This window comes from Bos indicus, chromosome 3, assembly GCF_029378745.1.
Source record: "Bos indicus isolate NIAB-ARS_2022 breed Sahiwal x Tharparkar chromosome 3, NIAB-ARS_B.indTharparkar_mat_pri_1.0, whole genome shotgun sequence".
Lineage (NCBI taxonomy): Eukaryota > Metazoa > Chordata > Mammalia > Artiodactyla > Bovidae > Bos > Bos indicus.
The window spans coordinates 95,190,470-95,203,590 of NC_091762.1; the positions used below are offsets into that span (position 1 = coordinate 95,190,470).

The 13,121-nt window shown below is 36.8% G+C and overlaps 1 protein-coding gene across 9 annotated transcripts in view; it reads left to right on the forward strand.

The window, feature by feature from the left end:
- The window catches only part of EPS15 (epidermal growth factor receptor pathway substrate 15), a 139,758-nt gene extending 131,712 nt beyond the window's left edge, over positions 1 to 8,046 (forward strand). For 6 of the 9 annotated variants that reach the window (XM_070786545.1, XM_070786548.1, XM_070786550.1 and 3 more), the window contains 3 exons: positions 1,169 to 1,364; positions 3,746 to 3,930; positions 6,481 to 8,046. In XM_070786545.1, coding sequence (XP_070642646.1) covers positions 1,169 to 1,364; positions 3,746 to 3,930; positions 6,481 to 6,627 — 528 coding nt within the window. In that variant the 3' untranslated portion in view covers positions 6,628 to 8,046. The remainder of the gene's footprint in view (positions 1 to 1,168; positions 1,365 to 3,745; positions 3,931 to 6,480) is intronic. The other 3 variants (XM_070786544.1, XM_070786551.1, XM_070786552.1) reach the window with 2 other exon arrangements.
- The last annotated feature ends 5,075 nt before the right edge of the window (positions 8,047 to 13,121 follow it).

The window sequence follows — 13,121 nt, forward strand, 5'->3', positions numbered from 1 at the left end:
CAGTACTCTTGCCTGGAAAATCCCACGGACGGAGGAGCCTGGTAGGCTGCAGTCCATGGGGTCGCTAGGAGTCGGACACGACTGAGTGGCTTCACTTTCACTTTTCACTTTCATGCATTGGAGAAGGAAATAGCAACCCACTCCAGTATTCTTGCCTGGAGAATCACAGGGACAGGGGAACCTGGTGGGCTGCTGTCTATGGGGTTGCACAGAGTTGGACACAACTGAAGCAACTTAGCAGCAGCAGCAGCAGCAGCAGCAGCCTAAATTGTAATACGCCATTCATTATAGAAAAATGAACCTTCTGGGAACTTCCCCGATGGTCCAGTGGTGAAGAATCTGCCTTGTAATGCAAGGGATGCAGGTTCAGTTCCTGGTCAGGGAACTAAGATCCCACCTGCCACAAAACAGATAAGCCTGCGTGCCACGACTACTGAGCCCACACACCACAACTAGAGAGTTTGTGCATCACAATGAAAGATCCCACATGAAGCAGCAAAGATCCTGCATGCAGCAATTAAGACCATATAAATAAATACATGCGTATTATACAGTGAGTCTTTCATTACTCCATGTATTAGAAAAGCCAGGTCTTCAGACCCTCAATAAGGCTTACCATTCTATGGGATCAGTTTGCTTTAAAAAAAAGTTGACTTTTCATTTTTTGAAGTTGTTGTTTAATGTTTGTCTTTAATGTTTTTCATGACATTAAAGTTGTCTTTAATGTTTTTCAAGATGCCATTTTCTTTGATATTAGTATTAAATCTTTCCTAGTTTAAGTGCATTGGAAAGTGTGAAATAAGTATTTTTTCTTTATCATTTGGATCAGATATTCACTTGAGGAAGAATACATTAGTCCCTTTAAAATGGGCCTCAGTGGTTTTGTATAACCTGAATCTTGTCAAACCTTTAACCCGAAGTTGGTTTGTTTTGGTATGATCTGTTGTTCTTAATAAGTAGTGGTATAATCACTACCCATATAGAATAGTTAAAAATTTTTTTTCAATTTTGGTTCTGAATGCAAAGGTTGAAATGTTAGTGCTCTCAGAATTGAAATACATAAAGCTGCATAAAATTGAAGATCACTCTTCCAAATGCAATATAAGCATAAACAGTTTGGTTGGCATAATATATATAACCATGAGTAAATATTTCTTTTCAAACAAAGGTCAACAGTGAAAGTACTTCTTTCCAAACAAAGGTCAACAATGAAGATCCTTTTAGTTCAGCCACATCAAGCTCCATCAGCAGTGTGGCTGTTACAAAAAATATGCTTGAGGAAACATCTGTCAAAAATGAAGACGTACCCCCAGCACTGCCACCAAAGATAGGAACTCCAACAAGACCCTGCCCACCACCACCTGGTGAGAGTTGGTACCTTTCCTAAATCAACTGCTTTCTTTTTCTTTCCAAGAAGTGTTGTGTGGGCCTTACTTGTAAATGTTATATAAGGGGCCTTAAACAGAACAAGTCAGAAAGCATGGCAGAAGCCTGCTGTTATCATCTCTTCTGACCTCAATGCAGAATTACAGACTTGTGCCTAAGAAGCCAACCTGTGTAACTGTCAGGAACTACCTTTCTGGCAAGAGCTAATTTATTTTTAAATCATTTTAGAGAGGCAGTAAGTGAAATTTCTAGCTTTTTGAAAACTAATGAGCTTCCATTTGAACAGAGTTTCCTGCACTGTGGTATTTTAATAAATTTCTATAAGGGAAGGTTAATAATCCAGAGTCCCTTTCTTTTTCCTGCTAAGTGTGAAGTCTTCCTTAAGTCCTTCAATATGAGAATATATGGCTGTTTTGGTATTCAGAATTCAGCATTTTGGTATCAGAATTTTGAAAGAAAGTATTGTTTTTCTTGAAGGAAAATATTATTTACCTCACTAAATAAGAGATTCCTTTATTTTAAAAAGGTGGTGTTTTTGGTCAATAAACAAATTCTTACTTTTTTGTTTTTGTTTTGTTTAGTACTGTACCAAAGAAAGGGGTTTTGTTTGATTTTAATTAATGAAAAGAATAAAGTTTGTGAGAAGTGGTAAAAGGCAATCCCCTGAGTAGTTGTAGTGCCGCTAGATTGTTTTGTGAGAAGACACATCTGGTGCATTATTGTTTTAACCATATATCCTTGGTAAATTTTCAGCCGCAGTAGTTCTAGATGTTTATTCTTGCCTTTTTATAATAGCCTGCCTGTGGTATTTCTTGGGCAGATTTTTTTTTTTCTTCTTTGATTTAAAGAACTGTGAATAAAATTATTAATACCTAACTACCTATTGAAAAATCAAGTGAACAAGTGATTCTGTCTTTTAGGGAAGAATAGCCTATATCATTTAATTGCTCAAGGGTAAATTTGTCAGACTATATTAAAAAACAAGTGACAGTTAATTTGCTCATTTAAGTTTTATACCTTTAAGAGGTCAATAGTGAGGTGATTTTTAAAATCCTCAATAAACTAATATACTAGTGCTGTAACTAAATCTAACTCACCAAACTGAGTATATATCACTGTAGAAAAATCAAGGAAAGAAGAATGAGGACTTCGCTGGTGGTCCAGGGGTTAAGACTTTGCCTTCCAGTGCAGAGGGTGCAAGTTCAGTCCCCGGTCGGGAAGCTAAGATCCCACATGTCTCGAGTCCCAAAAAACATAAAATAGAGGCAATATTGTAACAAATTCAGTAAAGACTTTATAAAAATGGTCCACATTTTTTTTTAAAATGTCTAAAAAAAGGGGGATGGTTTGTTGAACTGAGATATTAAAGATCTGAGTTCTCATTATGAATATCCTCTGATATCCTCTGTGATCTCGAGTATATAGAGCTTCCTATGTCTGAGCCCCAGATTTCTGAGCTGTTAGATGGTGGCATTAGTTCTCATGCTGACCACCTTCACAGGATTGTTGGAAGGATCCTTTGAGATATGAGGTGTGAAAACCTTTTGTAAGCTATGACAGAAAGACTCTGTTATGATTGCTGTTACCAGATTAACACATCTTTAGGAATATATATATATTTGAAGATATTTTAACACCTATTCTTATTATCTTAGTACTTTCTTCAGCAAGTACTAAGTTTAAGTCTTGAAAATTAGGAAACTTGTTTGAAAATGGTGATGAATTAATGAGCAACAGTATGCTGTTGTTTGGTCAAAGATTAGTTTATCAGTAACCACAGAAATTTAGGCCCTGGGCTTCAAAACATTCTCTTTATCCTTCAGTTTGAAATATTATAGATGACAAGAAGTAGCTGGGCTTTACCAAAGTAGTTTTTAATTTCATGCTCCCAGGTGTTACATATAGATCCAGAGAAAAATCAGAAGAATATTAGCATTTTTCAGAGATCGTTTGCCCTTACTGCCACTTGTGGAGAATTATGTATTAGGCAGAGGTTATCACAGCAGAGGCCATTTTCGTCATTATTTGTCGTTTTCCTCCTGTTTTATCCATTCTTCTCTCTCTTCTTGGGAGTGTGCTACTTTGGAGAAGTTAACTCTCTGAGCAGATAAGATTCCTGGCCTGTTGCCTCACCCTTGGCTGTTCTCCCATTTAGCCACATAAAACTGAAGTGTACTTAAGAGGTTGTGTGTGAAAATTCTGAGGACAGACTGTTTGTTGGTTGTGGTCATTTAAGGCCATATTAAGAATGTTTTAGGTTCCCCACCCCCACTTCTTTAATGCTGCCTGTGTTCATGTTGTTGTGTGTTTGTGTTTGCCATGCTTGCTGGTTGAGTTAATTGTAATGATTTTGATCCAGGGAAAAGACCCATCAACAAAATGGATTCTTCTGATCCCTTTAAACTGAATGATCCATTTCAGCCTTTCCCAGGCAATGATAGCCCCAAAGAAAAAGATCCTGATATGTTTTGCGATCCATTCACTTCTACTACTACCACTACCAATAAAGAGGCTGACCCAAGCAATTTTGCTAACTTCAGTGCTGTAAGTACTGTGAATGGGTTGTTTGGGGGAAAATCTTTCCATTTACAGTTTAAAGAGCTTTCAAAGATTATTTTGGAGTCTGCCAAATTTGCATTATTTCAACTAAATTTACCAACATGTTAAAAATGATCTTTATTCTTCCCCCAACCAAGAAAACCTCTGTTTGATTCTGTTTGCTAGTTCTGAAATTACTGCATTGTTCAGATGATTTTAGTAGTCTTAGTTCTTGGGATATATACCAGTTGCTTTGCAAAACCTTGACAGTTACTATTTTGCAAATTGTTACAGACAGTGGGCCACTAGAGAGTCATTTGCTGTCTGCCCTCTGGATAAATAATGCCAATAATGAGTTTGTGTTATTTGTAACTGTGTATGTGTGTTTGTGTATAAAACCTTGAAAATTTCTGGAGACCAGTCAGCAATTACTGTATTATGTAAGAAGATAGGGCCAGAAATTCTTTGAATAGAAAATAAAACTCTGGTTTCATACAAAAATGTTCTTAAAATATAAGTCGGTTTTATTAAATAAATATAATTGTTAAGAGCTAAACAATCTTTAATTATTTGGAGGACTCTAATTCACTAGCTTTCTATATCTACTCTGCATTCTCCCAAAGCTTCCCTGATAGCTCAGTCGGTAAAGAATCTGCCTGCAATGCTTGAGCCCTGGGTTCGATCCCTGGGTTGGGAAGATCTTCTGGAGAAGGAAAAGGCTACCCAGTCCAGTATTCTAGCCTAGAGAGTTCTATGGACTGTATAGTCCATGAGGTCGCAAAGAGTTAGACATGACTGAGCGACTTTGATTCACTCACTCACTCAGTTCACTAGCATTCCATATCTACTCTGCATTCTTCCAGAGCTGACTAAAGTAGGCCAATAAAGACAATAGAAGGATGTGGTGGTAAGAGTATAGGTGGGTCCTATAAGATCATAGAAATGGGGCAACCACCTGGAAATATCCCCCTGGTGGGGCATTAAGCAATGACATATATATCATCATTATGTAGATAAACATAAGTTTTTGTTTTAATTCTTAGAGTAACTAACAGTGTTTCATTTCCCAGGTTGCTTTTTTTGAAGATGAAAATGACCTTCATTATCACTATTTTATAATAAAGCAGTTTTCCTCTACTTAATACCTCAAGCCTTTGAGATGATTCTATAAATAAGAGACCTAGTGGCCAGCTGACTGACCACAGTGTGCCTAATGTCTCCCTCAGTGTAGCTTAGGGTTGCTCTTCCAGTCACTTTATTCCTGCAGCCATTTCTAGTTAGTAAAGCAGGTAGGCAGAATTAGACTGGGCTGTTTAGCTTTTGAATCTGTACTCTTAAGTTTCAGTGGCTTCTTCCGAATGTGAAGAGGCAGAACAGGAATCAATATTTTAAATATTGGAAAACAGAGAGTGTCAGGATTATACTGACTTTTGTTAGATGGAATTTGAGTTGTTTCAAGGAGAGAACCCAGAATTACTCTTACTATAATGCTCTTAGTACAGAATAACCTTCTGGCAGTTTGCGGCACTTAATATTTTAAATATGATTTCAATAAGTCAAAACCTGGTTGGAATGAGTCTTGAACAAAAGCAATTTGCTTTTTTCATTTTCCAGAATCTCAGTATAGTATAGTATAATATTAAGCATCTAATAATAAAAATGTCTTTTTTAAATGAAAGATTTTTTAAATATTAAAAGTTTCAAAGATCTTATAATTCCCTAGAAAGAAAGCTACCATTTTCAAAAAAGCCTGACAGTTTCTTTCTTTTCATCCTGTTTGTTATGGTATTCATCCTATTATAGTGTTCTTCTATATGACAGGACTTGAAACCAAGTAGAATTTTTTTATTTAGTATCTGCCATGGTTGCTGTTTGGGGTGGATAAATATATTTCTTTGACTTTTAATTACCAGCATTAAGGTCTTATTTGGAATGGGTCAAAAAGTTCACAATACCTTCTAAAATCATTATCATGTGTTAAAAAAATTGATTAGGTCCACATCTTGCTTGGTATATACCCAGTACTCTTATTTTATATATAACAAAATTTATATATAGCATATTCTTTGCTTCATAATTTTCCTGTACCTGAAGGGCTAGAATAAGATAGCAAATTGCCAGTGGGATTAAGTTAAAAATGATGTATCATGTGAGGATGCTCACTGAAGTTGAAGTAGTAAATGTTTTTTACATTAGATAAACATGCTAGCTCTCTCCTGTTTTTAAATCTCCTGATCCACCTTAAGAATATCTACTTTTCAAAAAATGATGTTTTAATGTTCAGTTTTATAGACTCTCTATCTGTAGACTGCATTACTTTTTAAGATTAAATCATATTTTGATTTCATATTTAATTTTAAGTTTAAATTTAAAGTTTTAAGTTTAAACTAATTAAACTTGTTTTTGAAAAAAAATAACAAGACTTCTTCCAGAGCCCTTCAGGTGAAACACGTAGTTAAATATCCTTTTGTGAAAGCTGTTTTCCCTTCTTTTCTTTGTACTTGTTCTACTCATAAATGTATTCATTTGTTTGTTCATTTGTCTTTTAAATGGCAGTATCCCTCTGAGGAAGATATGATTGAGTGGGCCAAGAGAGAAAGTGAGAGAGAGGAAGAGCAGAGACTTGCCCGACTGAATCAGCAAGAGCAAGAAGACTTAGAACTGGCTATTGCACTCAGCAAATCTGAAATATCAGAAGCATGAAGAAATCTCCTGTTCTTTGTCAACCACACAACACTCTCCTTCTTGAATACTGAAGCTATTTACAATGTGTATCAAACCTACCTGTGAGCATGGGAATACAAAAGGTTTGAGATTCCTGTAAATGTGACAAAACTTTTGGCTTTTTAAACTCCATTTCAGATTTGTCTTTTTTTTCCCCCCTGTAAAAGTGGTAACCCAGATGACTTCACCTAGGCCCCTGTTCTGGTGTGCATTTAGTGTGAGCTTTTGCCTGCCTGTGCTACTCTTACTTGTAAAGCTAGAGCACCCAAGTTTCTGCCTTCTGGAATATAGAGAAATAGTTTCACCCCTATGCTACCCTTATTCTGTAGTTACTCTAATGATAGCCAGTGGGGTTCTTAAAGTTGGCAGTATTCTCCCCTAATTTAAATGGTTGAAAGAGGGGAAGTAAAAGAACATGCTATTTCTTTTATGATAGAGCAAATTGGCCAGTTTAAATTACTTGTTTGTATTTCCTTTTAATCAAAATACTGTTCAATTTGTTTTTTATAGACAAGAAAAAATATTTTGCGTAAATTGACTCCCACTGTTGAAAACAGGATGTTTTAGATGGAACCATTAGAGCTTCAGACTCAATCTTTTCCTAAATAAAAAACATTAAAGCCTCATGTCTGAAATATATTTAAAAATTTTTTTTCTGGATTTAAAGAATTATAGATAAACAGATACCTCTCTGTGATTTTAAGTACTTAGAGAGTGAAGAAAAATTATCACCTAAAATATACTCATCAATATAAGATAAGCAGAAATCTTAACCTGGCAGCCATTCCGCCATTGCTATGACACTGTCCTCTAGTTCATGGTAGGTTTATTTTTTTACTTTTGCAGAAGAAACTTTAGTAAGCTAGAACTGGAAGGTACTTTAACTTTTTGTATATATATATTTTTGTTTTCTTTAATGAAGGCTCAATTACTTGAAATGTAAAAGCATTCTCAATACAAATGAAAAAGTGACGTGTTAAATCATTATTGCTTTGTGTCCATCTTTGTGGATTAAAATAGTCTATTCTCTTTGTATTTTTCACCTACAAAATTGGCAAGCTAGCAAAAATTTTTTTGTTTTTTTAAATTGGGAGAGAGGAGACCTGCCCAGTTATCAAATCTCTTTATGTGTTAAAAGCCTATCTTCTGCAAAACTGACTTAGCAGACAAGTTGAATTTAAAATGGACTGTGAAGTAGGCTGTAAATTGTAGAGTAATCTAAATTTTTTTTAACATCAGTCACTGACTTAAATAATGTGTTGAAAACCAAGATAAAAGAAAATGCACCTAAAAACTAATTAAATGTGTCTGTGGTCACCAAGTCAAGGTGGTATTGATTTGTGTTAATAAGAGTAACTTATTGCCTAGCTTACAAATAAATTCCAGAATATCCAATTATTTCATTTTGAAATGGTGCTTTTTTTCTTTCCACACACAATTGGATTACTGCAGTTCAAAATGAATTTAAACTACTTTCCTGCATTGCTTTTTTCTACTTTTATAAATTAAAGCATTTCAGCATGAAAGTCATACAGACAAAGCAAGGGCTGAATCATAATCACAAGGCTTTAATTTTGATAAACTAATCCATTTATAAGGATATACTGCAAAAGTTGATTGAGAAGGTAGTGTTGGAAGTTGTAAATGGTAGTGGGTTGAGGGTTTTTTGTTTTCTTCCCTTACACTTTAGGAAAAAGGTAAGTTGACTTGAACAACCTTCTTTTGCACTGGGAAAATGAGCAGATGTTTGAAATGGTTTTAAAATATTTTTTTTAATTAAAAGAACACTCTGGAAAGTACTAAATATCTGTAACTTATAAACACCAACTTTCAGTGTAATAAGTGTACCTTAATCTTATGTGTGTTTAACTGGATTACATAGATTCTTACCTTTTGTTAAAATATGTATACTCAGTGGACCAATATGATATTAAAGTATGTATATATTATATAAATATATATATATATATATCTAAACCTCCATGCTCACTTGTGTAGGATGAATGTCTTAGAGTCATTTATGATTATATTTTATGTTGTTGACTCTGGCTCCAGAGCCTGTGATGGAAAAGGACAGATGAGGATTCCTGAGAGCTAAGTAGCACTTATTACAAGGTTTTAACCATCTTCTACCTACTTGTTCAGATTTATTTGAGTTCTCTTTATAGAATTTTCTCTTATGTTTCAAACTTCTAAACTGTAGCCTGTAATTATGAGAACAATAAACTTTAAGTAATAATAAACCATAGTATCCATACATCCATCTGACATGCAGTTTTGCATGATTCTATGTTACATTTTTGCTGTGTCCGTGGAAGGGTAGACATGCAATCAGCACAGATGAATTATGTGTAAAGTTCTTGAGACACAGTACCTGGTATAGAATACCCAGTAAATGTTAACTTGTTTTTGGTTGACATCTATTTTGTGAAAGAAAGATAGGAAATATATGCATAGAGACAGTGTCCAAAACATAGGTGGTTTGTGTACGTATTGGTTGAATGAGGATTTGTGACTCTTGGAGGGCACTGTGGTGTCAAAAATTCATGCAACCCTGGTCTGCCATTTTTAAGAAAGAAGACTTTGACACAGATATTTAGGCTCCCTGAGCTTTAGCCACCTGATGCAAAGAACTGACTCATTTGAAAAGACCCTGATACTGGGAAAGACTGAAGACGGGAGGAGAAGGGGACGACAGAGGATGAGATGGTTGGATGGCATCTCCAACTCAATGGACATGAGTTTGAATAAACTCCGGGAGTTAGTGATGGACAGGGAGGCCTGGTGTGCTGCAGTCCATGGGGTCGCAAAGAGTCAGACTCGACTGAACTGAACTGAGCCTCATTTTCCTCTTCCAGAGAGCATCATAATACCTGGTTCACAGGATTGTTCTGATTGATTTGAGTTTGACAGCTTTTTAATATTATTTTAATTAAATTCAGCCATGTTATTGTTAATAGTGAAAATAAGTACCGGTTATTGAATGCACTACTGTAAGCAGTTTATGTGTGTGCGTGTTTAGTTGCTCAGTTGTGTCCTGCTTGTCGCAACCCCATGGACTATATAGCCTGCCAGGCTCCTCTGTCCATGTTGTTTAATCTTCACAACAGCCCTAAATAGGAATGTTATTAGCATCTGTGTTTTTTCAGTATTTATTTATTTACTTGGCTTCACTGGGTCTTAGTTGTGGCATGTTGGATCTTCAGATCTTTGTTGTGGCAGGCAGGATCTTTTAGTTGGGCATGTGGGGTCTAATTCTCTGACCAGAGATCAGATCCAGGCCCTCTGCTTTGGGAGCACGGAGTTTCAGCCACTGGACTACCAGGGAAGTCCTCAGCATCTATTTTAAAAATAGGAAAAATGAGGCTCAAAAAAGTTACAATAATGTGATTCAGATGATACGGCTAATAAGTAGATGAGCCAGGAATTGAACTTTGGCCTCTTCTAAACATGACACTCTTTCCAGTTTACTGTGCTTTGTCTCATTTTGTATGAAAAAAATTGCCTATAGGAAATTTTAGGAACAGAGCATGATAAATAATACCAGATAACATGTTGAGCTTCAGGCAGAATCCTTCGTGCTTTACATAATTATTTCATTTAATCCTTTAAAAAGTAACCTTTTAATGTATAGGTACTGTTTTTGTCTCCATTTTCCAGAGGAGGTGCCCTAACTAGGCCATAGTTACGTAGTTAGTAAGTGATAGAGCTGGAATTTGAACCCAGTAGACTGGCTGTACTGTTTCAACCACTGCTCTCTATTCCTGTTAAAGGTGAGAATTCAGAGGAGAAATACCATAAATAGAATAATCCATGTAATCTCTGCTCTTGAGGAAGAATGAAATAAACCTACTGCATACCACATGGCATCTTATAAAACATTTCCCAATTCATTTTCATATTTAATCTTTACCAGGGTTTAGAATAGTTTTTGACACATGAAAGCACTGAACAATTTTTAGTTATCAGTATGACAATGATAAAAATGAACATAGGGACGCGAGCAGCCTTTCTTTTATTAAAAATGTACAAATTTCAAAGCCATGAAACTGGTAACAACAAAAATTGATTTCTTGGTGCTGGCAAAGCTCTGGAAAGAATGCATTAAAAGGTAGGCAAAGGTAGTACATTTTGGAGAGTTTGCCACACAGATGAAGGGACAGGCATTCTAGGCAGAGGCCCCAGTTGTATAGAGTGAAAGTGTAGAACACGGTACAGTGTGCTAGCAAACAGCACGTGCTAAAGTCTCATTCAGTGTGGGTTGAGTAGGTTTGTGGCCAAAAGTGAAGTGTTTGTGTGTAGAAAGAACTCATTGGTGGTGATCTGGAGAATTACTTTAGGAGGAAGCCAGGTAAGGCAGGGAGAGCAGGTGAAGGCTATTGGAGTCATTCACATGAGATGGTAAGTACCTAAAATATGACTGTGGCTGAGGACTGAGAGAAAGGGACTTATTTAAGAAAACAAACAGGCCTTTACATGTGGCGCTAGTGTTAAAGAACCTGCCTGGCAGTGCAGGAGACAAAAGCAACACTGGTTTCATCCCTGGGTGGGGAAGATCCCCTGGAGGAGGGCATGGCAACCCACTCCAGTATTCTTGCCTGGAGAATCCCATGGACAGAGGAGCCTGGCATGCTGCAGTCCATAGGGTCGCAAAGAGTCAGACACAACTGAAGCGACTTAGCATGCACGCAGGGTTTGATTAGATGTGGGTGGTGAGTGAAAAGGAGTGGATGTCAACTTCAGCGAGCATCAGCCCTTGTTCAAGTACAGATTATGGACCCCATCCACAAGCTTGTGATTTCAATAGGTCTAGAGTGGGACCTAAGAATCTGAATTTCTGAGAAGTTCTCAGATAAAGCTAAAGTTGCTGAACCTCACTTTGAGAACCACTAGAATAGAGGCTGACTTCCAGGTCTCTTTGTCCAAATACATGTCTTATTATTAATAGATCTACTCATTGAGTTTGCAGTGCTGTTGCACCTGGTCACTCTGTTCTTGACCTGTGGCTTCTGCTTCATAGTGTGAAGTACCTCTAATCTTCCTTGTGCATAAAGAGAGTTTTAAAAAATAATAATAATTGCAAGCTTACAGCACTTATTATATGCCAGTACTATTTGAAGCACTTTAATATACAGACAGTCCCCAGCTTATGCTGGTTCAACTTAAAATTTTTCTACTTTAAGATGGTGCAAAAGTAATACGTATTCAGTAGGAATCATACCTTGAATTCTGAATTTTTACCTTTACCCAGACTGCTGCTGCTGCTGCTAAATTGCTGGGCAGCAGCCCACCTCCCAGTCCACTTCACAATCACAAGGGTGAACAACCGATACACTTAAGACCATCGAGTATCCTGACAGACATTCTGTTTTTCACTTTCACTATAATATTCAATAAGTTATATGAGATATTCAACACTTTGTTATAAATAGGTTTTGTGTTAGACAAGTTTGCCAAACTATAGGTAAGTATAAGTGTTCTTACATCGCATAACGTTACATTAAGTGTTCTGAGCATGTTTAAGGTAGACTAGGCCAAGCTCTGATGTTCGGTGTGTTAAATGCATTTTTGACTCAAATATTTCCAATTTATGATGGGTTTATGGGGATATAACCCCATTATAAGTCAAGGAAGGTCTATACACTGACTCATGTTAATCTCCATAACATTCCTTTAAGTTAGGTGCTGTTATTTGCAGTTTACAGATGAGAAAGCTAAGGTACAAAAGATTAAACAACTTGCCCAAATCACAGAGCTAAAAAGTGTCAGAACTAGGATTTAAGCCCAGGCAGTCTAGCTCCAGAATCCATGCTCCAATCACTGCTCTGCTGAACAAAACTTACATTAAAACACTTGATGTATGGCTCAGTAGTGTACCTCTCACTGCCATAAAGCCCCTCGTTATCTGAGTTTTGGAAATGTACAACGAGAAGATCATTATCATTCCATTCACCTTTGCTAAGGTGTACTGTGTTCTGGGTACTGTGCTGGGTCAGAGCCTTGCCCTCAGGGTGCAACACGTCTGTAGGGGAGACAGATGTTACTTAGAGTTAATTTCATGGCACTGCACACTGAGGATTACAATAGATGTGCTGGGACACCCAGAGGAAGGAGAGAATATTTCTGACTGAGAGGATTGGGAAAGACTTCCCAGACGGGGTATCTCTAGGACACAGTATTCTGCTCCTAGCATTAGTAAAAGCATAGATGGCAACTGTCAAAATTTAACAACAGCAAACAACGCATTTTTAACAAGCCCACATCGTTTGATGGCAGGGCTCTGCTGATTGTAAAAGACTGGCAGACAGTCTCCTGGCAAGCCTCATTTAAGGGACGTTCATTACTTAGTGAATTCAACCTTATCCAAAGTCTGACCTTCAAGTTTAGAAACCTGATTTTCATCAGTAAAAGAGACAGAGCTCATGTTAAGCAAGTTCTCAGGGACTGCTGTAAAGACCAAAATGTCAGTTTCC